The sequence below is a fragment of the Artibeus jamaicensis genome, unplaced genomic scaffold (genome assembly GCF_021234435.1).
Source record: "Artibeus jamaicensis isolate MK-2021 breed Jamaican fruit bat unplaced genomic scaffold, CSHL_Jam_final contig_475, whole genome shotgun sequence".
Lineage (NCBI taxonomy): Eukaryota > Metazoa > Chordata > Mammalia > Chiroptera > Phyllostomidae > Artibeus > Artibeus jamaicensis.
This window is the reverse complement of record NW_026521852.1, coordinates 2503752-2531495: the sequence shown is the minus strand read 5'-3', so window position 1 is coordinate 2531495 and position 27744 is coordinate 2503752. Positions and strand designations below refer to the sequence as shown.

General features: G+C 53.1%; 1 protein-coding gene across 3 annotated transcripts; it reads right to left on the bottom strand.

Moving 5' to 3' along the window:
• Nucleotides 1–6362: 6362 nt before the first annotated feature.
• On the bottom strand, nt 6363–27744 carry RAB7B (RAB7B, member RAS oncogene family). 3 transcript variants are annotated; one of them, XM_037155410.2, is made up of 7 exons: nt 27488–27744; nt 23543–23733; nt 20774–20842; nt 20137–20263; nt 19218–19433; nt 14059–14184; nt 6363–8294 (listed from the first exon to the last, which is right to left on the bottom strand). In XM_037155410.2, exons 3-7 carry the CDS (start codon nt 20824–20826, stop codon nt 8214–8216), a joined length of 603 nt encoding a protein of 200 aa, XP_037011305.1. In that variant the 5' UTR covers nt 20827–20842; nt 23543–23733; nt 27488–27744; the 3' UTR covers nt 6363–8213. The 3 variants fall into 3 exon arrangements, with proteins under 3 accessions (XP_037011305.1, XP_037011304.1, XP_037011303.1); XM_037155409.2 differs by lacking the exon at nt 27488–27744 and adding an exon at nt 23968–24228; XM_037155408.2 differs by lacking the exon at nt 23543–23733 and having other exon boundaries at nt 27488–27741.

The following is a 27744-nucleotide window of genomic DNA, read 5'->3' as shown; positions in this document are numbered from 1 at the left end:
AGTTCAACATTGTGTACAAGGGGCTGACGCCGGCAGGGGCTCATCAGATAGAGATTATTAACACGAACGATTACGCCTTTGTTTCACACTTACGCATACATGGATCTGCTCCTGCCTCAAAAATCCAGTTTACTGAGAGATGCAGAGATCTGCACGATCAACAGGAAACATGGTGAACACACTAGGTAAAGATGTGCACCGAGCACCAGAGGAGCGAAGCGGCAGCAGCAACGAACGCGGCGGTGCCGCACTGCTGGGCGGCCTGTTGTGGTGTGTGTGCCCCCCGCCTCCAGGGCTCACGAGACCGCCTCTCCCAGAGGCCAGAAGCAGGCCCGGCAGCCTCAGTATCTCTGCTTTACAGTGGGAGGCTCAGACGAAGGACACTGCTAGCCCAGAGTCACACTCCATGCCCTCGCTTCGCAGTTTTGCGTCCTCCCAAATTCAAACCCTAACCCAAGGGACAAGAGGTAAGTAAGTCATGGGGCGGAGCCTTCACCAGCAGGGTTAGTGTCCTTACAGAAGAGGCCTCAGGGTGCTCCGTCCCGCCTTCCTTCCGGAGAAAGACCCAGAAGAGGGTCCTCCTCAGAACCCAAGCTTGCTGGCACCCTCATCTTGGACTTCCAGTGCCTGTCATTTACCTGCCACCCGAGCTGTGGTGGTCTGCACAGCAGCCTGAACAGACTCCGACATCCACGCCGTTCTTCGTCCTCGGCGCTCCGCCCTCCGGACACCTTGGCTGGTCACTGGTGCAGCTCCCCCTCCTGCGCCCGACTGCCGCTCCACCCCCAGCTCCTAGAGCAGTGCCTGACACACAGTAAACCCCCAGTAAGTTTATGTGGGGTGAACAAATGGAGGACCGCACACAGAATTAGTGAGCAGCAGAGCTGGGCTTCGCAGGTCTCGAGCAGGAGGCAGACTAGCTGGTGAGGAGCCCAGCTTCTGACGGCTGACCACCTGGCTTTGGATTTCAGCTTTGCCACATACTCCTGTGCCACTTGGGCAGGGTCCTTAATGGTGCCTCAGCTTGCCCATCCATATAATGGGGACAATGACATAACACCTCCTTCATAGGATGGTTGTGAGGACAGAATGAGTTGACATGTATAAAGCACTCAGAATAGTGCCTGGTACATAAGAGTCCTCAGTACCTATTTGGTAACTTAAGAACCAACCAGCACAAATCCAGTCTTCTTTCTCTACAGTCTTCACTGCAAATCCAGGGACCTTTCTTTTCATCATTGCTGTGTAGTTTCCCAGTCGACAACATAGTCATGATTTTGCTTTTACCTTTACATCATCCTCGTGAAGTAAGCAAGAACTAATTATTGCCCCCATTCTACAGAAGAGAAAACTGAGGGTAGCAATGTGGCTGGCTCAAGATCATGCAAAGGCTTGAGTAAGATGATCTGACTTCAGATTTACGACTTGTCCAGGATTGCACAATTAATTCTCTCACTCAGATCTAGCCTGAAACAGGAAAATCAAATCAGAGACTTGGCTGAGATTCTTGGAAGGCCTATAAATATCAGTCTGTCCTACTTTCAAGGTTTGGAAACCACTCAATTTCCTCTAATCATGGGCTGTCATTGTATATAAGATAAATGTTACTAAGACTTTAAGGTCAAGGGAAAGCCCTTCACGTTTGAGAGCAAAGGCTCTGGATCCGAGGTCGCAGATGTCTGGAGAACTCCCAGACGAGCAGAGGTCTTCCCCCAAAGTGCAGTGGTCTTCACGAGCAGCTGTCGTGGGCCTGAAGTGCACCTGGCGCCATGGGGACAGAGAGGACACGGCGAGTTCCTCCCATGGGGACCTTTGTCCAGTTTGGAAAGTGGAGGTAGGACCTTCCTGGGAATAAGCTCGCTAGCTGCCTGCTCCCAGGAATTCTGGGCAGGTGCGATCATTATATTTTAAATTTTGTTTTAAGTGACCACAATGCTAACCAGACGATTTGAGTCTCAGAGCCACTCAGCTATGAAAAAGGAAGTCAGGATATAAACCCAGGGAGCCTGACTCCTAAGTGCAGGCTGTGCTTGAAATTTTAAAATCTGAACGTGTGAGTCATACAAGGACTGCGTGTGACCGAAACCCGAGATGCAGACTGTAGCAGTGAGGGACGGGGAGTGTGTGGGCCCCACCACCAACTGGAGGAAGAGAATGTTCGAGGTGTGGCCCAGCTGCCTGGGCGTTTGGTCCCTACTGCGTTTTCTCCCACCCCAGTTGCCCCCAATCCGGGGTTACCACTATTTGAATTGGGGCTCACCATTGCCTTGTTTGTATGGTGTTTGTTGTTTACTACCTGCGTCGTGGTAAATGTTGTGAAGGTGAACTGCTTAGTTTTCTTGCCCTTGACCTTTACATAAAGGCACACAGTGTAGCCTCCTTCTGTGGCTTGCTGTCTCCCACATGCTTCTGAGACTCACCCAGCTGATGTATGTGGCTTTAGTTCATTCATGTCCACTGCTGTCAAATTCCATGGTCTGAATACACCACACTGTATTTATCCAATGTCTTGTGGAAGGACGTCTAGGTCATTTCCATGTGTTTTGTTTGTTTGTTTTGTTTTTAGTTTTGCTGTTACCAACAATACTACTGAGAAAATTCTTGCCTGTGCTCTGGTGCATGTGAGCCAGCAAGGGCTGTGCAAGCTTGGGGTGAGAATGCAGGGTCCTAGGGCTTGTATGTAGTGTCTTCTACTCAGTAGCCCACGAGTAGTTGTGCCGGTTTACCCGAGGCCCTCCGTTGGGGGAGGATCTTTTCAGGGATCAGTAGGGCTTGGGAGACGAGCTCCAGAGTGTTGACTACAGGTCAGCCCTGAGAGTAACCTTGGGAAACACCTGCCCCCAGGTGCGGTGATTCACGCGGTAGGTAATTCACAGAGGCTTGGGCAGACTTGATAGTTTATCTCCAGAGCTGAGCCTCTGAGGCTGGAAACACTTACTCAGTGACTGACATCTCCGGTCACAGGATCCTCCTCTAGGACACAGGGGCACACAGAAACGTCGAGGTGACCTTGCCTCGCCCTGGGGACTTGGCACCCTGGCCGGAGCATGTGGGCCTGGGGGACGTCTCAGGGGCACGTCCTCCTGCAGCAGAATCCAAGGCCGAGGGGTGACCGAGTGGGGTGCGCCTCTCTCCCTGCTTGTTCTTCCTCCTTCTCTTTCTTCCGCCAACATTCATTGTCCTTGTTTTAAATTTTTTATTTTGTAATACATTCAAAAAGTTGAGAAGTGAAAGTATAAAATGACATTAAGGAAAACATCTTGCTCCCATTCCTGATATGCATTTGCTCAGTCCCCACTCTGAAAAGTAGCCACTTTTATTCATGTCTTATGCATCCTTCTAGAGTTATCCTTAGTACAAGTTGCCATGGATGTCAAGTCTTCTTTAAGCCTCTTATTATAGAAAAGTCAGCATGGTATGTACATGCTATCACCTTCTCATGTGACAGTGCCTGTCAGATACCTATCTACTCCACTACACAGAACATTTCATCATTCTTCTTCTAAAAAACAGCTGCGTAGGCCCTCAGTGGATTGAGTACGGGCCTGGGAACCAAAGCGTCACTGGTTCGATTCCCAGTCAGGGCACATACCTGGGTTGCCAGCTAGATCCCCAGCAGGGGGCACTAGAGAGGCAACCACACATTGATGTTTCTCTCTCTTCTTCCCTCCCCCTCCCTAAAAACAAACAAACAAACAAATAAATAAATCTTAAAAAAAACTAGCTATGTACTATTCTGCTGTCTTATGCAAAACCTACTTATCATCTACTATGCACTGCTCTCTCTGCTGAGTACTGGGTTAAAATGATGACTCACCACAGTCCCCGCCTTCAGGGAGACTGCAGTCTAAGGACAGACAGACAGACAATTAGGATAAAGTGTTGCAAGGGCTCTTCCTTCCAAAAATATTTCTTGGGTGCCAACCACTTGTCATGTGTTGCTCTGGGCCTGGGGGGAGTGCGATGGATAAAACCTATGGAAATCCCTGTCCCGTGGCGCTGAGATGATGGGGGCTGAGGGAGGACGTGGTGGGGCCCCCGCCTGGATCTGGGCAGCCGGGAGCCTTCCTGGAGGAGGCGATGTTGTAGCTGACAACTATCGGCCAAGGTGGGATTAGCCAGGCGTGGGCCCGTATTTTTGACAGAGGTCCCCTGCTGGCCACGGTGAGGGGGTGGGAGGCAGCCAGCACCCTGGGGAAGTGAGGGAAGTTGCTACATGTGTGGCCGGAGCTGAGACCTGACAGCAGGTAGCGGCCGGTGGTGGCTGGCCTTGTGGACCACGAGAAGCACCTTATTCTTGTGGACGGCCCCGGGGTGATTGCCGTGTAGAGCGGCTGGGAGAAGATGAGCCATTAGGTGGCAGGCCCACTGGGCAGGGTGGGGGGCAGAGTGTGGGGAAGGCGCGCTGCTCACCTGGCCGGGGGGGCAGAGGTCGAGGGAGGAGGAAATGGACTGGAGAGCACCACTGGGACGTGTGGCCAGGACCTGGTGGGGTGTGAGGAACAGGAGTGGAAGCCTTGTGTTCGTGGGCTGATGGGAAAGGCTCTCAGCTGTGTCCCTGTCCCACCCCGGCGCTCAGCACCCCTCTGCCTGGTGCCTTGTTCTCCCCCGGTCCTGTAAGTTTATTTATAATTTTTGCTACTCTGACCAGGGAAATCTGAGCTTCTAGAAACGTCCCTACTCCTCTTACCACTGTGCACACAAACACACGCCTGCACACCCTGCACACAAACACACCCCACACTACACACACTATATACACATCACACAGACACTACCCCCACCCAGATACCATGTACACACACAGGCACCCCACACACAAGCACACGTTACCTTCACACAGAAACCACACACATACATCACACACACACACACACACACACACACACACACACACACACACACACTGCGCACACAAGCAAACCACACAGGCACACACACAAGGAGTCCTGGTGCAGGCCAGTGCCCACTACTGGAACTGGACTTCCCACTCACCCTGGTCTTTTTCCACCCTCGTCCCCCAAATCACACACCCTAGAGGCAGGCGTGTTCTCCTGTCAGCCCACTGCCGCAGCTGGGCCTGCCGTGCACGGCTGGGTTGGTGTGGGTGCTGCTCCCTGCGTGGCTATCCCCGGGGCCACCGCGGGCCTGTGCACTGCTGGGAAAGCCCGGGCAGAGAGTGCGGCCACACGCTGGCCCTGCGGGAGCTGCCCTGCTGCTGGTTGTGCGGGGAGGGAGACTGCTGAGTGGGAGCAGACAGCCGAGAAGTCAGCATTTCCCCAATCTCCTTGGGCGTCTGACACCTAGGCTGGCCCGGCTCAAGTTTATTTGGTGATTAGATTTGGTCTTGTTTTTTCTCAAGCCTCAAGGGCACGGTGCCACCCAGAACTCTGGCCTGGACCCTGTCCATCACTTATTAGCTGCCTGGAGCTGCCCCTCAGAGAAGGGCTCTGGTGGGTTCCAGAGCAGCCTGGGTCACGGCGGTTGATGTGGGTCCTCTTCTCTGAAGGGGTGGTGACGAAGGGGCCCAGGAAGCGCTGTCCCACCCCTGTCCAGGCTCCACTGGGCAGGAGTCCCCACCTGCTGCCTCCCTTTCCCAGTACCTGCTCCTACTGCCTCTGAGGGCCAGGCCAGACTTAGATGTGGAGAGGGGGGCAGTGTGCAGTTTGTCACTTAGGGTCCCCCTGCTCCGTGGATTGGCGGTAAGAGGATGGATGCTGTGGGCCCTCAGACGTCACTCTCCACCTTTCGTGGAGCTTTCTGTCTGTGATTTGGGCCTGGGGCGAAATCTCCATGCAGCTCTTGTGAAGGTAGACTCCTTGGTCTACAAGCTACTGTGCGTCTGCAGCCCGGGGGCTCTAGCATCCTGGAGGCACTGAAACGTAGTTACTCAGAGACAGCTTCGTGGTGCGTGCAGCTTGCACTCGGAAGGCCCTTGTGCTTGGCTTAATGATTCACTGTTGCTGTCCCTAAATTCCTAATAATTAAAAAAATACTCTATTTATTTATTTTTAGACAGAAGTGAAGAGGGGGAGAAATAGAGGGAGAGAAACGTCAATGTGTGGTTGCCTCTCACATGCCCCCTACTGGGGACCTGTCTGGAGGCAACCCAGGCATGTGCCCTGAGTGGGAATCCAACCAGTGACCCTTTGGTTCCCAGGCTGGCACTCAATCCACTGAGCCACACCAGCCAGGGAAAATTCTCAATAATTTTTAAATAAGGAGCTGGGCATTTTTATTCTCCAGTGGGCCCTGCCAGTTATATGAACGGTCCTATTTACTTTTTGTTGTCTTCCCTTTAGTGTCTTTTGAATTTTGAACTATGGAGATTTAAAAAAATAATAACTAAATCCCGCAAAGGATAAAAACAAAGGGCACATGTATTATTTATTGTACATACTTAGAAACGGTCCCAGGTCCACCGCAGTGCACACTCCACCCGCCTGACCCACAGTCCCGCCGACCCCAGGCAGAGCTGAGTGACGTGCAGAACGCCAGCCATGAAGACGCAGAGACGGGGCTGTGCTCCTGGCCGCCCGCTCCCCTGCCAGGCCCACACTGCTGCCCAGGACAAGCCAGTTTTTACTCCACAGTTGGGAAGGGGAGAAGGGGCTCCCCCTTGCCTCCCTGATCGTGCCCCTCCCTCTCCGCTACCTCTAGGTCTGTAGTCTGTACCTTCAGACTCAGGTGACACCCAGAAACCATACACTAACATCTCTAGCCCGCCTGGAGCTCAGGAAGGAGACTTCCATGGCCAGGGGAAGGTCATCTTGTCTACTCCCCACCCCAGAATGAGCTCTGTCTATGCTGTCTGTACCCAGAAGATTATGGCTTTAGAGTTTCTAGGGACAGAGAATCCATGAGTTCTCCAGGCCCCTCATTCTAGTGTTTGTCACAGATGTGGATTTCTTGTTTGAACCACCGGAGTTACAGTTTCTGCTCATTTCTTACTAAGTTTAAGAGATTGTGATTCTCCTCCCCCACACAGTTTGAAGCGCTAACCTACCCAGAGGTAGCTAGCTCTTCTAGGGTCCTCTGAGCACCCATGGTCCACTTAGCCTGAACGAGAAGAGCACTGCTGCCCTCTGGTGGCCAGTCAGCAGAGGCTCAAGGAGCCATCAGGGAGGGGACCTTCCCCTTCGCTGTCACAGGGGCAAGCAGCTTTGAGTGCTCAGGTAAGTGAATGTCCTTTCACTCTTCCTGGAACACAGGAAGCTTATCCTTGCCTTGCCTTGGGGCCTTGGCCCTTCTACTCTCTCTCCCTGGAACGTTCTTTTGCAGTTCTGAGGTGGTAGCTCCTTGCTCATTCTCTAGCCCTCAGGCCAGATGTTACCTCCAGCACCCAAACCCAGCCCCTGCCCAGTCTTGTTTCACTTTGTTCAAGCACTCTCTTGCTATTTGAAAATATTCATGTAAATTCTGTGTCTGTTGCTTCTCTCCCTCAACATGATGCAGGGTCCAGGGAAACAGGGTCCTTGTCTGTTTCATTTGTCACTGGACCTCTGTACCTCATATATAGTAGTACTCGAAAACACTTGTTAAAGGAATAAATAAATGCATATCAACAAGAATAACTGAGATTTATGCAGAGCTTCTGGTCTTCAAAATTACACTCTGACGTAGGCAGGACATATGCCACCCCATTTGTTAGATTTATGGGCGTGGCCTGAGCGAGGAGGACATAGCCAGGCCCTGGTGGCTTTTCCTGGGCTCCCAAGTGCTTGCTCTGGAGGGCAGAAGGCTGTTCCTGGGCCAGACCCTCATTCCTGGCCCCAATTACCAAGGGAGGCTGGGCCGGGGCTCCGCGGGTGTGGGGCGGTGGCGGCACGGGCCAGGAAGGCTGGTGCACTGCGCTGCAGGGGCAGGGGCCTGTCTGTCTGCAGAGATGCGCATTCTGGAGCCGGAGTGGGCTTGGGGAGGCCATGTGGCAGGAAAGCGGCCAGCGAGGGGACTGTGCCTGCTCCAGGCCGGAATTTAACTGTGACGTTCTGAGTTTCATCAGGACCCTGAGGACCCAGCCCCAGGCTCACTGAACTCAGCCCACAGGAGGGGCTGCCCTCTGATTCTGGACTCAGTGGGACCCAAGGGCATCAGGGCTCCCCCATGGCGCCTGGGCTGGCCAAGCCTGGGCCGGAGGTGGGGCCGGCGGGAGCCCGGGAGGAGCAGGCCCAGGCAGCTGTGTCTCTGGCTGCCCTGAGAGGGAGTCCAGAAGATCAGCAGCATGTGCTCCTGGACTGGTCTTCTGGTGAGAGCTTGATGGAATCTGTGAGGTAATTCTCCAGGATGTTCCGATACTGGGGAGGGAAAGAGAAGTCAGCACCCACACCTGAGCGGCAAGGAGCACCGCCTGCCCTCTGTCGCTTCAGGCTGGGGGTGCTTGGGTGTTTGTCCCTCCCCACTGTGCTGCTGGGAAACAGGCCCAGAGGGGGAGACGCTGACCTCCTCACCCTTTTCCTTCCTTCCCTCCACCAGCGTCTTCCAGGCACACAGAGCAGCTGGGTGGCTGGGTCGGGGACCCAGGTCTCCTGCCCCCCAACCAGGTCCTATAACTTTTCATTCTCCAGAGGGGATAACTGAGGTGATATTGGACCTCACAGAGGTGGGACATCTCCCCACAAACGTCCTGACACCTCAGCCTTCTCTCATCGTGACCACCTCTCGATGTCCCCACTCCTGTCCATCCTCTGTTCTTGCCGTGTCCAGAGAGGCCTCCCTAAACAGACTCAGCGTTTCCACTGGGCCTTTCTGCCTGTCTGCCCACCCTCCCAAACTCTCCTTCCCAACAGGCCCGGAGGAAGCCCCTCTAAGTCTGACGCGCCTCTCCCCACGTAGCTGACCACTTTTCACCTATGCCTCCGCGTGGTGCAGGAGCGCGGGTGGGGCATGGAGAGGGCTTCCTCAGGTTGATGGGTCTACGTGCAGAAGGGTCTCCTGTCAAACAGGTGCCATCCCTTCACTCTGCCACCCCCCGCCCCGTGGCCCCCGAGCTTGCTGAGCTCACGCTCCCCCCCGCAGCTGGTACGTGCACGAGGGTGTGTGCACATGCATACACTCTGCGTGTTCGTGTGGACCGAGAAGGGCAGGGCCTCCTGGGCTGCAGGCCACTTGGGGCTGCAGGGCTGTCTCCAGGGCCCCTCCCTGAAGGAACAAGTCCTAGGGCCCCGGCTGGTGAGTGTCCACAGAGCCCTGAGTCCTGTACCTCTGGCCCCAGGAGGTGGTGTCAGGTGCACCTACTGTACCCTGATGGTGGTGACCCCAAGGCACATGAGAAGGACCCTGTCACTGGCTGCCACCCTCAGACTGAGCGGCGGTTTAGCCCAGCGGCACACAGCTTGTGGCACCGGCCTGGAATCCGGCCTCGCTTCACACAGTTCGTTCGCGGAGAGCCCCCATGTCGCCCCCGCCCCTGCCCCGCCGAGAATGCCTTGGGGACAGCCGCCCTCAGCCAGCTCCGATGATGGGCCTGAGTACCCCTCCACAAATTCTTTTGAGCTATTAGAATTTTACTTGTAATATATTATACTATGGTATGTATAAATATAAGTATGTGTATTAGCAGGCAGGATTAGTATTGGGAATGGGGGAAGTCCCCTAAAGCCTGTCCCTCCGGGGACGCCCCCACATCTCAGACCAACCAGTAGCCTCCCTCTCCCCTGGAGAGTCCCAGCCCCTCTGCACGGCCCCCGCCCGGGGTGCCCCGCGCAGCCCCAGCTCTCACCCTGCGGGAGCACAGTCCTGCCTTGAGGGGCGTGAGGAGAGAAGACGGCCGAGGGGCTCCTTCTCCCCAGCACCACCTGGGCCTGGGCCGGGGGCTCTGGCCCACGCAGCCCCGGGCCTTGTCCAGTCCTCCGACTGGCCGCTCTGCTGTGGGCAGGGCCCCTCACTCCACTGAGCTAACTTGCCTTGAAATCCTGGCATTTCTGGGCCTCGCAGTGAGGGGCAGGGAGGAACGAATGTTACTATGTAGGTCCCTTTTTACCCTGGATGACCCATTTCTCTCAGCAAGACAGGCTTTGAAAAGAGTCTCTTAGTGTGGCACTTTCCTGGTCCCTCTGTCACCACGAAAGCTGAAGAGACCTTGGCTGGGATCGGGAATTTTTAAAATTGGGTCTTTTGGACTCACAGGCAGGGCCTGTTGCGACCTGCCCTCACGTCCATGTAAAGCCCAACCGGGACCCCAGAGCCCCCCACGCGGCCGTTGCCCATGCTGCCAGCCCTGGGGACGGAGACTGGAGAGCCCCAAGAGGCTGTCTGGACGGACAAACAAGTGCCACGCTGCTCAGGAAGGTGTGAGACGCTCCCTCACTCAGCACCCTGGCAGAGCGCGGTGTTCAGCCGCGCTGGTGCTACTCTCACCCAGTAGCAGCCGCACACTCCCAGGCCGAAGTCCGCGTGACGCTCCCCATTGATGACGTCATTTCAGCGATGCGGGCATTGTCCCACTCCTCAGACTTCCTGTAGAAGCTCAGGTAACTGGCAGGCCGCAGTTAGGTTTTCGGTGTGATTTCTCCAGCCCTGCTCCTCTAGGAGAGCACGTGCATGCACCTCGCTGCAAGGTCGCACGTAGCGTCCAAATGCAGGCGTCGTTTCAGTGGGTGTGGTTGTAGGTGTCCGCCCCTCTGAGCCTGGTCGCCTCCGTGGACCTGCCTTTACACCCTGCGTCCTGAGGGTCTCGTGGAGGCCGAGCGGTTTCAGCAGGCACACCCGCCTCCCTCCGAACACAGCAGGTTCGTCTTTCTCCAGTTGGATGCAGGGAGCCGGCCTCCCTGCTGCAGCCCACCTGTGCCCCCGGGCCAGGCCCGTCCCACCCGGTGGGGATGGTGTTGCCAACTCGGTGGAGCAAAACCCCTCATTCCAAATCCCCCAGCACAGGCGGCTGTCCCTTCTTGGGTTATGAGGGTGTTCTGAATCCCATTTCAGAATAAATACCCTAATCCTTGATAGTGGCCAGAGTGTGACAGTGAAGTAACTCCCTACCTTCTTCTCCAAATGTTAGCCGAGTACTTATTCCAAAGGTGCTCTTCTCTCAAATCACTCCTTCCACCCGGGCTCACTGCAGGACCACACGCTCCGAGGCACCTCAAGGACCCTTGAATGCCTCGCACTCCAGTGACGGAATGGCCCTGCTCCTGCTTTCCCCTGTCTCCTGTCTTGGTCCAGGGCATCCCTAATCAGCTGTCCCTGCGCTTCCCAACCTGAACAGCCCCTGACTCCTCCTCTCCTGAGTTCTCCCACCATCAGCCCCTGATGTAACCACCCGTCCTCACCGTGTCCGTCCTCACCGTGTCCGTCCTCGTGGGCCTGGGCGGGAGCAGTGCCCCCTCAACCGCCCACGGAGCCGTCCCCTCTGTGGCACGAAGCGCCCCTGCTGAAAACCCGTGTATGTATAGTTCTTGTTTACAAATAGCTGCTTTTTATTTAATGCCTTCTCTTTGCTGCAGCACTATTTTACTTAGCCCCTGCCACATCCCCATGGGGAAGATACTGTTATTTGTACTTTGATGGGAGGAAAGTGGTGGCTTAGGGAAGCTGCGAGCCTTGCTCAGGGACACAGTGAGGGGGAGGCGGAGCCAGGATTTAAAGCCACGTCTGTCCAGCTGGAGAGCCCAGCTCCCTGCCCTGGGGCCTGGGCTTTCCTCCCTCCTGCAGCAGCACCACCCACCCCGCCTCTGGAGAGACTCTGGCCCCTGTGAGCGAGCGCACAGCCTCCCTGGGAAGGAGCGGAGCGGTCCTCGGAGGAAACGTCTTCGAAAACTCTTGCCTGACCTTGAAATAGAGATTTGTAAACTCCAGCTTCACCTTACACATCTATGTGAGTTGTGCGTGCTCTGCCGTACAACTACGTTTGTTCTAATGTGAAGATGTTCCTCCTGCAAACCTCTGAGTCGTGCAGGCATTGGACCAGACGGCCCCGTGGGGCTTCGAGGCCCCGTGAGCCCTTGCTTGTGCCCCTCTGGCCTTGGAAGAACACAGGAGCCTGAGGTCTCTGTTGGGGTCACTGGGCCTTTGGCATCTGGTGCCGTTGACCCCGTGGGCTTCATTACTGGCCATGACCTCACACCCCACTTCCCTCCGTGCTACATTTCTTTCTCTTATAGACGGAACCCACGGTTGGCTGCTCACAGGAGCCCCTGGCCATGCCCTTCTCCCCGCCTTCTGCCACTACCGCTCACACCCTCACTGGCCCGCCATGTCCGCCTGCGACCTGTGAGTCAGCTTTCAACCGCCGGCTCCCACGCCACTCCTCTGGCAGGCACCCTCCCCACCCTTGCCGCCAGCGGCCTCCGAGTCCCCTCAGTGCCTTGAGCCGCTCCTCCTGTGGCACTTACCTCACTTAGTGTGACTGTCTTACCCCTCTCCCTGAGCTTGGGGACACTGAGGTGCACACTTCCAGCCCTAGTCTGTCAACTCAAGGGATATTTATGGGATTGAATTGTTTCCATTTACAGACGAGGAGACCGAGGCTCAGGGCAGTCGCGGCTCTTGCTCAGGACCGACTTTCGGACTCCTCCTCGGTGAATGTCCCCCATTAAGAGGGGGGACCGACATGGGCTGCCAATCTATTCTTTTGCCAAGTTGGGTGTTCAAAAATACCAACCAGACAAGCTACCATCTACTAAGACCACACCATAGAAGGGACAGAACAGGAAGGACATAATTCTAAGAGTAAAGGACACTCTTCCTTCAGAAAGGATGGATGCTGGTCATGGGGACGCTGGCTGTGGCTGATGGGGCTTCCCTGGGACTGAGTGTCTGGCAGTCATTCACTGTGTCTGTGGAGGGTCACTTGTCATGGGCCGAGCCCTCTTCCTCTGCCTTGCAGGAGGATGGTACAAGCAGGCACAGCTGTATTTTAGGAGCCAACCACGTGGATTGCGTGAGAGGGCCATGCTTCCTGACCAGGCCCTGGAGATAGACACACCCTGCGCCCCAGTTTCTCTTTCCCCTTCACACGCTGGGGGCCGGAGGGAGCCATGAGAATAGCCCGAGAGGCAAACTCTGAGATGAAGGCTTGAGGCGTAAAGATCTTCCCCAGGCAGCTGCTAGAGGTGGCTGCTGCCTTTCTTCACCATCGGCCCTCCAGGCGGGCCTTGAAGTGCTCTGTCCAGGGCCGCTGGCAGAGCAGGGCAAGGGGCGGCCCTCCACGAGGACGGCAGGCACCTCCACACAGCGCAAGCCTCCAAACTCCCATCCTCATTTAACTCATTTCCTTGATTCAAAATCACTGTCGCAATGACCTTCTCCCCTCTTCTCAGAAGCCCACCTTGATTAAATGCAGCAGAACAATGAAACAAGCCGAGCCCTTCCACATGCTAGTCTCTCACGGGCCCTCCTCCCAGTTTCCAATGTCCACATCCGCCTGGTGTTCAAACCTCGCTGCTGCCCCCAGGCAGCCTCCCTTGATCTTTCTCTGTGACTTCCTCCCCTGCCCCCACAGCGCGGTCCCTGTGCCTTTCCTCTGGCGCCCGCAGCCGAGTCCTTCCCTGCCTTACAGTCCTGCCCTGCCTTACAGTCCTGCCCTGCCTCTGAAACCACCGGGCTTATCTGTTTTCCCATGGGGACGAGGGCCCCGATCCCTGCGTGGTGCTTTGCACACGAGACACCCCGACACATGCTTGTTGACGACCTCGCCTGGGTCTCCATCTATCCGTCTTCCTGATGGGAAACCTCAGCAACCCTGCAGGCTTGATATGCTGCTTGGACAATACTGGGCACCATGGGGCTTCTCTCCCACTGAGGCGCATTGAACTAGTCGCCTCTCAAGCTCTTACCAGTTAGAATCTCCAGGGGTGGGCTACAGAACACTATTATTATTATTATTATTTTTAGAAACTCCACAAATGATTTTGACGTCAGCCGGACGGAGGGACCACCGACTGCGTACTTTAAAGTCACTTTGTCCCGCTGGCCCCTGGGCCCTAGAGCTGGAGCCCCTCTGAGCAGCGACTCAGGAACTGAGACGGGAGCAGGTCCGTGCCGCCCACATGCCCGCCTGTGCCCAGTGCCCCTTTCTGCAAGCTCCCGGACCCCCCTCGGCGCTGTCCCACAGCCACTCACCCTTGACAGAGCTCGACTGGCCAGCGTCTCAAAGGCTTGTACCACGTTGATGTCATTCTTGGCACTGACTTCAAAGTAGGGAATATTCTTCTCTTTACACCAGCCTTGGGCTACGGCCTGTGATACCTGAGTGGAGGAAGAAATGACAACTGTCTGTGTCATCGTCGCCACCGTCCCCACCGTCAGCCCATCTCCACCATCTCTACCACCAGTCCCATTTCCCGGGAACTGTCCACATGTCCGTAACTTCACACGTGTTATTCCTCAGCATGAATTTACGAGGTGGCTGTTCCTTCATTTTCCAGATGAGGAAACTGAGCACTAGCGAACAGAAGACTTTGCTCAGAGTGTGTGGGGCCCAGCAGGGTTTGAACACCGGCTTGGCCGAACTAGAGCCCACGCACCGTGCTGCCTTCTGAACGCCTGCACTGGGGGCTCTTCCTGCCATTGGCTCCTTCTTTGGTCCCTTCAAAGGAGTTGGACTCGACAGACACTAGCCAACTCCCCCTGAGCTGCCTGAGCAGGCCCAGGAGGCCTGTTGCTGGGCAGAGATTCAGGTCCCTGCTAACGGTTTACACCCAGGGCAGAGTCTTCGGAACAGTTGATAAGCTCCTGCTATGGGTCAGGCACTCTGTTAGCTATCTTGTCATAGTCATTTCTATAACCTCAGTAACCCTGCCAGATGGGTCACATAAAGACCCACTTTATAGATAAGAACACTGAGGCTCAGGGAGATTCAGTGACTTGCTTCAGATCACACGGCTGAGAAGGGCAGAGTCTGCATGGAGCCCAAGCTCGGGCTCCCACGGCACCTGAGCTGCCCTGCGCAGGACACTGCGTGACAACCGGGCTGCTTTTCTGTCTCCCCCACTGGGCTGTAGGTTCCTTGAGTGCAGGGCCAGGGTCTTTTTAGCTCTCAGCCTGGCGCGGTGAGCCACGCGGTGCAGGCTGATTGATGAGCACGTCACAACCCACGTGCAAATGTCTGACCCGAGTTAGGGGAGGTTAGACTGGAAAAGGTGCCGGCAGCACTGCAGGTTACTTCCAAAGACAATTGCTAACACGGGGTTTAATGGCTAATTACTTTGGGGACCAGAAAAACGACCATATATTTAACATTTGTACCTGGGACTTTATAACCATTTCATTTTATTGAAGGGAGTCAAGGTTTTTCTCATGGAGAAAGGACCATTCTGCCCAACTCCCAGGACACAGTACAGATGCTGCCCTCCTCAAGTTGTCTCCCTGCTCCTGCAGGTTCTGGGGATTTATCTTACTGAGATGAAAGCGGCCCTTGCTGTCCCTTATCTCTCTGGTCTTTGCTTTCCTGGCTGCAGGAGTGGCTCCGGGCTCATGGCATTGCTCTGGCTTTATGCGGCTTGCCACCAGCACTGGCAGGCGGAGACTGGGGGTGGCTAAGCAGCCTGTCCTTTGGGGACCCCCAGTGACACCCCAGGCCAGGTCCAGTCACCCTCCCAGTTGCTGCTGAATCTGAGCAGAGCAGGGAGCCTCTGATCTCTAAGATCCTCCTGCCTTTGGCTACACAGTTCCCAAATCTTGGCCATCAGTATTCCCTTCTGCGGAGCACAGACACTGAAGACCTGGTGAGTCACCGAGAAGCCCCACAGCTTGGGGGAGATCCCGAACTATATGTGGGAGAAGAATCGAGGGTGGCCGGGCTATCGGTTACTGCTGTCCTCACTAGTCACATGCAAATAAATGCTCATTAGAAATTAACATGTTTTACCCCGATGCCATCTTAGAAACACGAGGGCTTTGTATCTTTTTTAAAAATAAATTTTCAATTACAGTGGACATACAATATTATAGGCTTTGTATCTTTTAACGTCCTTGAGGGCAAGGACTGGACTTAGGCTTCTGATTGCTCTTTCCGTCTTTAACTCCCACCCACCTGCCGAGCCCCCACCCCCACCAGACAATGAACGCTTTCCTGGGCACATCGGTCACGTCAGTGGCGCGCAGGAGCTGCAGTAGAAATTGACCTGTGGTGCGATGAAGTCAAGTGCCCCTTCTCTAGTAGGCAGGGAGATTCTTCAAATTCAAGGGTGCAAGAGGCAGAAGCCAGGATTGGTGCCCACGGTCAGCCAGCAACAGAGCTAGGAAGACAAGTTTGCAACTATAGCCGGCTGATCTCAGCTGTCCCTTCTCTCCTACTGGACAGTGACTGGGTTATAACGGATATTTTATTTCCTTTTCCTCATTCTTTCTCTATTCTGTTTACATGCAATAATTAAATACACAACTACAAAATACCATGTTGGAGGTAATGTTGCCATTTAACATACTTTTCTATTCCTATCACTTCTCCTACTGACCCCTCAGAAAGCCAGTCTGGGAAGAAAACAGCCCCAACAGTAACTTTCATATCCCTCTTCCATTTCCAGTTTTTAAATTATTCTTTCTCTTATTTAAAAAATCACAGGTATTTATAACTTAGGCTCTGACTGTGTAAATAAGCTCAGGGTGCGATATTTGGGGACATGGTAAGTATGAAAATTTTGCAAGTGTTACTTCTATTAATTTTGTTTTTGGCTGGCAATGCACTACTAACGTTTTACTTCTCCTGTTGTAGTTTTGGTTCACTGGAGGCCAAAGTTTTGACCAGCTGAGCCCAGTTTATATAATTTTATTTATGATGCTTTTCCATCCCATATACACTTCAAATTATTAATCAGATGCATTAAAATTAATGTGTCAAATGCATCTTAAACCACTACCAGAAATAAAGAATATTTTCAGAAAACATAGTCCCAACATTATGACTCAGTGGCAAGTCAAAAATTGCCTCCCTCAGCTCAGAGCCAGGCATTCACATGCTGGCGAGTGCAGCACAGGGCCCAGCAGAGCCGTTCTTTTAAACAAACTAGTATTTTTCACTCTATGACATAGGAAGAGTGGGGATTTAAAAAAATAGACGTCAATAATTTCTTTAAAAGCATCCTGGAAACACAATTTTTATCGTGGTAAAATACACCTAAACATAAACGTAGCGTTTGAGCCCGTGTAAGTGCACAGTTCAAGGGCTGAGTGTGCAGTCCCATTGTTGTGAGACCACCACCCCGCCGACCTCTAGAACCTTCTCATCGTGACGCTCAGTGACAGAGTTTTCCACGTTTATTTTCTTTTTATTGAGAAGAAGTTCCGTGTCCTGAAGATAACAAGGAGGATGACAATCGCTCCCATCTATGAGGCTAATCGTCACGCAATTTCTCGGGATCTGTGCATGGCCTCTGTCGCCCAGATGAAGAAACTGGAGCTGGCTAAGGGCACTCGTCCCAGAGATGGGATGGGGCTTGCCCGGGGCTGCGCTGCTTCTTTCCAGCCTTTACCTCCCTCTCTCTGCAGGTCCTGCCTCCGTCCAAGCTTGGACTGGACCCTTCCACCCCTCAAGGCGGCATCCGTGCTTCCCCTCCTGCTGGTACCCCTCACCCCTTGAACTCCTGCAGTCTGGAGAGTGCGGTCTTGAACTCTTCCGCTCCACCTCCCCCTGTAGCCTCCACCCCTGCAATACAGCCTCACGGTTCCTCCACTCCGACAGACACCGCCTCTCCACTTCAGCCTCTTCTCGCCAGGGGCAGACCCAGGCCCTCTGTAAATAACACTAAATACGGTCTCCCGTTCTGTGACCACGTCTCCTTTCCCTCCAACCTCCTCGTCCCCTCGCTCCTTCTGCCCTGCTCCTCCACCTCTGCCAGCCCAGACCTCGGCCCTTCCACCTCTTCTTGTCGCTCTTCTTTCCTTCATGGTTCCTCAGTGCCCTCACAGCCTGATCTTCAGCCACTCCTGCCTGGAGAAGTCTCAGTCCCAGGTTCCTCATTCCTGGCTGTAGCCCCACACAGGGCTGCTGGAGAAAAATGCAGCAAAGTCCTCCTTCAGCTAAGCCCTGAGCGTCACCTGCTAGTTTTTGTCTTTGTCCTTGATTTGCTTCTTCATCCTTTCCTCCCCCGAGTAACTGGCAAAGCTTCACCATTGTTCCTGAGACTCCTGCTTAGTTCCTGCTCAAGAAGCTGGTGCCTCTTATTTCACTGAGAAAAGGTCAGACTCAGTCTTGAACTCCCTCAACTTCCCACCCTACGATCTCCAGGGGAATGAAGCAAGATGTTAAAATGGAAGTTCCAGCCAGAGGTGGTATAATCCGACAGACGTCAGACATAAGCAGGCTGGGAGACAGACTGTCCCTGGACCTTGTATATTTCCAAAAGTTCATGACCAAGAATCTGTTAGATGAGTCCCAAACCCACAGCATGGACATTAAAAGATCATCAAGAAGGATTAGAAAGGATTTCTTTAGAGAGAGTTGTGTCCTAGGCACATTCCCCAAAAGAGGGAGAACACGAAAAGCCTCATCTCCACCCAAAAAAGGGCTTTCAGCAGGCCACTTGGAAAGCCTGACACGTGACCCCTGGAGTTTGGTAGCTACAGTGGATCTGCGTGTGACATGCACCGAGGGACCCAATGCAATGGGCATATCGCGCCATTTCTCATTAGCAGCCAACAATGAAAAGAGCTCTGCTCGATGCCACCGTGGAGAACACCCACACACAGTAGGGTCGCCGCAGCCATGGGACAGACAAGCCACCAAGCGGTTAGTCAGAGGATCCAGAACATGCTTCAGCTAATAAAAAAATACATGTGTACTACTTTCTCAGAAAATGTGTAGACTCAAGTATTTATAACCTCAGACCCCTTCCCTGACCCTGGCTAGAAATACTGTCCTACAGGTCAGTCCAAACTCTACAAGCCTACCTCTGATGCCTTAGTTTTTCTACTCTCTGTCTCTAGACAAAATCACCTTTAGTTCTCAGCTCATATCAGGCTGTTTCCTTCCTTTGCTCCTGCTGTTTCATTAGCCTGTACACAACCTACTCTAGGAGGCTCTTTCTAGATTTTGGGTTTCAGCAGATGTGCTTTCACTATGGTCTCCAAATTTCCAAGGTCTACCTCTATCATGGCATTTACGATATTGTATTATAATTACTTTTAAAGTGTCCCTACCCGTTACTAGACTGCAACATTTTTAAGGCAGGGACTGTGTGTGGTTCAGCTCTGAATGTGTGGGACCTAACGCAGTGCCTGGCGTAGCTGATGCTCACATAATGATTGGTGAACCAATGAATGAGTAAATGAACAAATGGTACCTGCCGGTCTGCCAGATCAATCTTGTTCCCCAGCACCACCATGGGATAGGACTGCTCCACTGGAATGATTTTGGCCAGAACATCACCCCGCCAGGTGTCCAGAGCTTCAAAGGACTCCAGATCAGTGACATCAAAAGCCAGGATGCAGCCATCGGAGCCTTTGTAGAACGTGGACACCATGGAGCGGAACCGCTCCTGTCCGCCCGTGTCCCAGATCTGGAGGGGAGAAGAAGCCATCCCGGGGGGCTGTGATGAGTGGCTAGAGTTTTGGCCTAACTGGATCACATCATGTCAAAGCTTCCTTTTCTGGGTGGGGCGCAGATGGTGCAGACAACCCTGGCACAGGTGTGTGTGCTCTTTTCACACACAGGTATCGGCCCTGTCACCCACGTACACTACGGTATCTTGGCGCTCACATTTAGCATCCAAGAGTACTTTGGATGCAGAGCAGAGCCTTGTTTTCCTCTGGGCCATCAGGCCGGGCGCTGTTATTCCCGTCTGATAGATGTGGACCTTGGGAGTGATTTGCCAAGGCCACTCTGCAAGTTTTCCAGGGACCTGAGACTAGGAGTAAGACTTCCCAACTCCCGGAATTAGAGCTCATTCTTCTAGATTCGGAATCAGCAATTTTTTTTCTGTAAAGGCCCAAGTAATAAATATTTTAGGCTTTGTAGACCATACCGTCTGTTGCAACTACTGTGAAAGTACCCATAGACCATAAGTGGGCATGGCTGTGTGCCAATAAAACTTTATTTACAAAAACAGGTGGTGGACCTGATTTGGTCCATGAGCTGAAGTTTGCTGATGTCTGTTCTAAATCATTCTAGCTCCTAATACACATTACTGTGTGAATGACTGTCCAAAAATGTGGGGTGTTTTCAGGTCCGAATGTTGAAGAGGGAAAGGGAGGGCCGCTCACCTGTAGCTTCAAAGTTGTGTCGTCCAGTATGATGATCTTGGAGAGGATACTGGCCCCCAGCGTGGTCTGGTAATCCTCATAAAACGTCTTGTGCACATAGCGGTGGAGGAGGGAGGTCTTCCCTACACTGAGGAAGAAGTCCAGACACATGTAAACACACACATACGGAACGTGTATGCACATCCATACCATTCTCAAAATCTTACCACTCCCCTCTTTCTCTTGAGGCAGTCTCTCCCTGAGATTGTGATCTGACATTTGTGGTCCAGGAATCCCACTTTGAGTAGCAAGGGACTAGAATGGTTTCTAGAAGTAGGGACCAAAGTGAGCAGAGAGGTTTGAAGAGAGCTGGGTGCCCCAGAGCAACGGTCAGGCTTTCCCTGTACGTGGCAGGAGGTGGGAAGGCAGAGAGAGGCTGAGGGGCTTGTTATTGCAGAGCTTGGACCAGAAACCAGCTGGCCGCCTCCCAGCCTCTTTTTCCTACTGAGCTCCCTCCCTTGGGTGACATGCTCTCCCTAGTGCCACCTTGAATCAGAAAAGGACCCAATGGGAGGCAGATATGCATCCAGAAGGTCTCACTACCCTTGGCTAGGGACCTTCTTGCCAACCCCCAGACTCCAAGCTGAGCTTGACTTACCCCAGGGCTCCGATGATGATGAGCTTCAAATCCACCTTCTTCCGGGGATTCATGGAGGGGCTTCAGAACCTGTAGGGAAACAGAAGTCATTCACATGCTGGCCAGAGAGTCCCCTGTGGCTATTGTCACTGAGGGTGGCCTCTACGTTCTCCTCCTAGGTGTGCGGGTCACTGCCCTGGGCAGAGGACTTGTGGGAGGTTGACAGGTGGATGACTCGGCCACCCTTACACACCCTTCACCTCACTTCCTCTGGGGCTTCCCTCGTGCTGCAAGGGCAGTGACCCCACCAGACAGGAGCATCTCTCACCGTTCTACCAGCCCTGACCTCCAAGGCCCCCTGGAGTGTCAGGAAGGCCGGAGAGGATTGGACGTAGGCCTTGCAGACAGTCGAGCCTGGAGCCAGGGATGGAGGGCAGAGCAGGAAGAGCGGATGGAGGCAGGACAAGGGGTCCATTGTCAGGACTACCCAAGAGGCTTTGGATGGAAGCGCGCCCTTCCCCCAGCCCGAGGTGTTGCTGTACTTGCAGAATCAAGGGCTCTTCTTTGAGGCAGCTGGTGGGGCTGTAGTTGGTACATGTTTCTGAAAAGCTAACTGGCAGCGAGTAGTGAGCCTTAAACATGTTCCTGCCCTCCACTCACCAGGAATTTGTCTTAGGGAAATAATCTGAAATTCGGGCAAAGACTCTTGTTCAAGAATGTTCTTCAGGATTATTTACGAACAGCCAACATTCAAGAAGTGGTTAGACACGGCATGGCACACAGTGAACTGTGAGGCAGTCGTTAAAATGCAGTTTTCGAGTATATTATAACAGCATGGGAAAGAGCGGCCACGGGGCCTAAATGAGAGACAGAAGACAAGAAACTGCATGTATGGTACCACCCCACACGGTAAAACGAGTTCCTACTTGGATACCAAAACTTCCGGAAAAAGTATTTAAAAAATTTAAGGGTTTAATTTCGAGTGATGGGAAATTTATGATTTTAATTTTGTTCTCTATGCTTTTTAATATGCTTCAATTTTTTCACAGTAAACATGTCGAACATGCATTGTTCCTGTAAGAGAAGAATAGGCATTGTGCACATGTGTGCATAATATATATATGTATATATATATATAATTTATACATATATATAAATTTTATTTTGTTAACAAAATAAAGCCAAACTTTGCAGAGAATTGTGTTTGCCTGGCTCTTTGGTCTCCCCTTCATTGCACAGACACACATACAGTGTCCCCAGCTCCTGGGCGGTCCATCCCTGGAGGCACTGGGCACACTGAGAAAACCTTAATCTGCCTCTGCCCGGCTAAAGCATCAAAAGGTGGCCAGCTTGGGTTCCCCTGGTACTCGGAAACAATGTTGGACTGGATGTCCTAAGGCCCTGGAGGCTCCAGTTCTCCCTTGGCCGCTGTGTGATCTTGGGCCAGTGACTGCCCCTTTCTGAGTCTTGGCTTTCCAAGTACAGAATGAGCCAGTTGGGCCCCAAAGACTCAAGGTCTCTTCTGGTTGAAAAATGCTTTTTATCTGCTGCAACCGTTACTCCCTGGGCTACAAGAGCCTTGCCTGGGCGTGCCTAGTTAGTGCAGAATCAAAATAGAAAACCTGAAAAGGCCTCAGACTGTTGGTGTCCCTCCTTGGGCCATGCCATGGCTCAAAGGTAATTTGAGGTTCTGCCTGGAGCTGCTTGACCCAGCAGCCAGAGTTGGTGGCATCGGACCTTCTGCCCAGAGGGAGCGGGTTAGCATGGTGGGCAACAGGTCTCCTCAGCGGCTCGTGCATTCATTCAACAAGTGCCTGCACGCCTACTGCACACAAAGCCCTGCACTAGGCGCTGGTGGAGCACAAAGCAAGTAGGAATGCCCACCCTCCTGCCAGGGAGTCATCAGGGGAGAAAGGACTGGGGCTCAGTCATCACACCAGAGAGAAAGTGCCAAGTGCCCCAACTGAGGCACAGAGAGTGTGCTGTGGGAGTTCGGTGAGGACAGAAGGTGACAACTGAACTGGCCCCTGAAGAATGAAACATGTGCTTGGGGCTGACATTTGGAGGAAGCAATGACCCTCCGAAAGGGAATGACGTGAGAACAGCTGAGCGGAGAAAGTGAACGGTCTGCTTTGGGGAGGAGTGAGGGGAAACTCGCGGAGAAAGGAAAGCCTGGAGAGGGAGCGAGATTAGGAACAGACGTGAACGTCAGACCACGGGTCCTGCCATTCCTCCCCTCCTTCCTTTCTTCATTCATTCATTCATCCATTCATGCATTCAGCATTTCTTATGCTCCTGATCTGTGAGGAAGAGAACTCAGGGTATTAACTGGGGCTGGCATTTTGGGATGGGTGTAGCTGTCTACAGCAAAACCAGCCAAGGGAGAAGTGACTCAGAGCCCCTTCAAGGCAGGGGCCCCTCAGCATCAGTCACCACCTGGAAGGGGACGAGGAGCGATGTGGGCTCCCTCGTAAAGGCCCCGGTACCACATGCTTAGCTTCAAAGCCAGAACTCTGCCTTGGGAAGGGAGCCTGAACAGCAGGTCGGCAGGGGAGAGTGGGAAGGAACAGGGGCTGGCCTGCTTCTGCTGGAGAACTTAGGGACTCCTCCCCCGAACCCGATGCGGGGCTACAACAGAGGCTCAGAGGGGCCAAAGCACTGGTTACTCCGCAGGGTCACACAGCAGACAGACTAGCTGCACCCCATTGCTTCCCCTCCTCCTGAGCTTGAATTCATAGGGTCCATGTGCACAGGAAGCAGGGTACTGGGCTCAGGTTTGGGGAGTCTCACCAAACCGTAGCAGAGCTGGAGGAGATGGAGAGAAGGCAGCCGAAGTGCCAGAGCTGCAGCGGTGTGGGAGGGACCACGGGATCGGGGCTGGGCTGGTGCCGTGAGGACTGAGGCGCAGGGAACCGCGCTGATGCTGTGATGGGGCCAGGCTGCCGGGAGATGAGGCTCCCGGAGAAGCTAACATTTGTTTCCTGGAACCGTGAGAGGGTTGTGTGAATATGCAGATAAACAATATGTATACTATTTTGAGGTTAAATGAATTGATACATTATTATACTACATTTAAACCATGCGATACATTATTATAATACATTTACTGGTACCAATAGAGGGCTCAACAAATGGTAGCTGTTTTGTGACTATTAGCACATAAAAAATAGCTTGTGGGATTGACAAGGGGTTTATCTGCTGGAACTGTTACTCACTGGCCTCTCTCTTTTTACTACTGAAGAAACGGATGTTAAGGAAAGTTAGGTCGCTCATCTGTGAAGACACAGCCCATACGTGGCCGAGCCTGGATTCGGAACTGGGATGAACCCAGGTCTAAGTGCAGAGACCGCTCTGTAGCTGCGGGGTTGACTGCCTGCTGTGAGCCCAGCCCCAACGCGAGGATCACACGCCTGGTCCTGGGGGCCCGTCAGAGGGGCTGGGGGCTGGGGGCGTGGCTTTGGCGTGGTGCCGCTGGGCTGGCGTGCCGCCGTGTGCAAAGGAGTCTACAGATGATCAGAGACAAAATACAACACAAAAGTGGGCAAAGAATTTGAACTAAACTCATAGAAGTCTTATAAATGATTAGTAGTAAGCTTTGGAAAGGTAACACAACCTTACCAATTTTTAAGAACATGCAAATTTAAAAATGTCACTTTTTTATCCACCAGATTGGCAAAAAGTTAAAAGATCAGTGATAATATTTAGAGTTGTCAAGTGTGTATGGGTAACATCTTTGTATATTGTTGATAGAGTGCGAATTGTCACAGTCTTCCCTGGAGGGAATTTGACAATGTCAGAACTCAGTACGCGCACACTTCGCTTCTAATCCTGGGAATTTATCCCACAGAAACACGTGTGTACTCAAACACACGCTTGTGCAAAATGATTGCTAAAAAGCACTGCTGTAACCTAAATGTCCACCAAGAACACACTTTCAACCTAAATCATAATCCACCCCTCCTCTGAGTGAGAGTAGAGTAATGAAACAGGAAGATATGATGATGATTAAGTAAAAAAGGGAACATGTTGTGTAGTATGATCCCAGTAACATAAAAATGAACAGCACCCTTATATGTGTGACTACATGTTCAACATTATGTTTGTGCTTTCCCTGTAAATGCACAGGAAGCTAAGGACAGATACACACTAAATGATTACTAGGGGTGGAGAAGGGTGGATTAAAGGCTATGTCTTGTATTGAAATTAGTTACAGAAGCCTAAGTTGTAATTAAAAATATTTAAAAAAGACAACATTTCTTTAAAAAGAGCAATGGATGGATGGAAACCCAAAGTCACCTGGGGGTGACTTCCTGACCAGTCACTCGGGGCCTGGCCTGGGGAGGAGGCGGCCTGGTCCCACGGAGTGGTCATGGGTTTTCGAGTCAGCACGCTCGCTCCACGGCTACCCATCTGCGACTGGGGCTTACTTAACCCGTGTGATTCTGTTCCCTGGTGGGTGGATGGAATCATGCCTGCCTGTGACTTATTCTGCAGGGTGGCATGTGTCATGCTCTTGGAGCAGAACTGGCTCCCCAAATTGGGGAAGACCCCAATAAGTGGTTAACAACTGGGGGGCCAGGGGGAGGCAGATCGCAGTGCCTGCCACTTTCTGCGGTGTAAACATTCCCTCCATGGCTTGTGCCACCCCCCCAGTGGGGCCTGCTGCAGCCCGCTTTAGGAGGGGCGTCCAGTCCAGTCTCCCACCCAGGGCCTGCCTGAGCCGACGCCGCCACATTCGCCGAGCGGTGGAGCCAGACCTGCCTCCTTGGAGCTTCTTCCCCCACCGGGGGAGGCTTTTCCTTGGCAGAAACACAAAATACTCAGTTTCGGCCTAGCCCTTCTGAAGTTTAAGTCTTCTCTGCGTTTTACTTGAGTCTTTTCTTCTCTAGATCCTTGTAACTCGCCTCAGTCCCCTCCCCCCACCATCCTGGTCCCCTTTCCCCGAGGTACCCTTAAAGCGCTGCCACTGCAGATTGCCCGACCCCACCCTCAGAAGGGCAGGAATTTGCTGAGGATGCAGTTTAAAATAGCCTGGTCCAAGGCGCCAGGATAGCCGGCAGCAACAAGACGGTGACTGGGACTGCGGCAGTGGCAAGGCAGGGCGGCTGGTGGGTAGCCCCTGGCTGGCTCAGTGAGGAGGTGCATGCGGATTTCAGATGGTGGTTTAACCACGTGCCCTTGGCCGGACTTGGGCAAAGCTGTCCCTTTAAGCCTCCTCCCACCATTCAGATCACTCAGTTGCTTCAAACCTGGGCATCTGCCTACAGGCCAGGCTGAGTCATCACCCTTCATTGTTCAATAACAGTGAAAAACAGACTTGGAATGCAGGGCCCTGCATTCAGTCAGCTCAGGTCCTCACAGAGCAGTCTCAGGCCACTGCTCTCCATTGCGTGTGACTAGCTCTTCTCCCCTTCTTGCCTGGCTGCGCCTCTGAGCCTGGAGCCCTGGCCCTGCCCATCTGCCAAAGCTGTAGTGTAGCTCAGTCCCTGGGGAGTAAGAGAATAATAATAATAATAATAATAATAATAATAATAATACAATAACAATGAACATGAAATCCTAGGGCTTGGGGCCAGTCGTACAAGAACTCTTGGCGCTGCTGTGCTCTCACATTCCCACTCCCCTTCTCTTCCTCCCTCACTGGCCCCAACCAGGACCTGTGCACAACCTTCCACCCCATTTGTGTTGAGTGAGGTGTCACTTCTGCTGACAAGAAGGAGGGAAGAGGGAGACCAGTGAGCAGGCGGAGATCAGCTCCGGTTTCAGGAGGCTCAGTGCTCCTGTTGAGTTCTTTGGGAGTATTAGTCCCTGAATCCTAATGTCCCAAAGAAGACTGGCATTGGCCAGAGGGCAGGGCAGCGCCTCACACCACTCTGTATGCCTCCAAAGAGCCTGACCCATGCTGGAGATATTGATTCTTCAATACATACTCATCCACCCACTTACCCATCCATCTCCATTGGCTGATCCGCCCGTTCACTCATCCAGCCATCCATCCCCACTCGTCTGCCCATTCATCCTCCATTCACCTGCCTGTCTATCCGTCCATCTAGCCAGCATGTCTACTATATGCCTACTATGCATTATCACTGTGTAGGTCTGAGGAGACAGACAAGGAACTCTTTCCATGGGACTTGTGGAGGATTGATCGGTAAGCCCAAGTAGATTATTTGTCTTAAGACATAATGCCTAGCAATTATAGGGCACTTTGTACTTTACAAAATGCTGTCATGCCCAGTGGATTCCTGAGGCAAGCTGGGACTAGAACCCAGGTCTGCCTGACTGTTGCTTGCCTAGCACTGCAGAGCTGTGCTGAGACGTTCCTATGATTTAGAACAAAAGGAACATTTTCCTGCTCCAGGGTTCCCCCCTTCCTGGCAAGACCCTTTGGATGACGTGCTTCCATCCACAAAGGTACCCTGTTGCTGTGGTGTTAGCAGGACCCAGCCCTCTTGAAAGACTGTCCTTTCTCTGTGCCAGCAGCTGCATCGGCCCGTGCAAAACCCCAAGCTGGGCCCCAGTTCCCGGTGCTGGGCGGGGATTCTCCTCTGCCTGGCTCGCTGCCATGCCTGGGAATTCCTTCTGAGCGGGGGTCTTTGGACTGGATCGAAGCTCTCAGCTGCCGGATTCTAAGCCTCATCCTTGCATCCCCAGCCTCCACTCTCCTCACTAAAACACAAATGCCCCCGGGGCTGCTGAGACAGAAGAACCAAGAAAAACTTCCAAGGCACTTACAGCTGCGGCTGCTTAGCATCGGCCTCCGAGGGCAGGCAGGAGTTTTCTCTGAGTCTGGGGGGGTCTCCTCTTAGATCAACAGTCTCAGCTCGGTCAGAGGAAAAAGGCTTGGGAAGCAAAAAAGAGTCTGTTGAGGCCAAGCCACTTCCTTCTGAGTTTTCCTCCTCTCCCTCTCATGCACAGACTTGGGAAAGTTGCAAAAGAGGCTGGGCCTGGTGACCTCAGCTGCGTGGGTGGAGGGGTGGGGTGAAACTGGA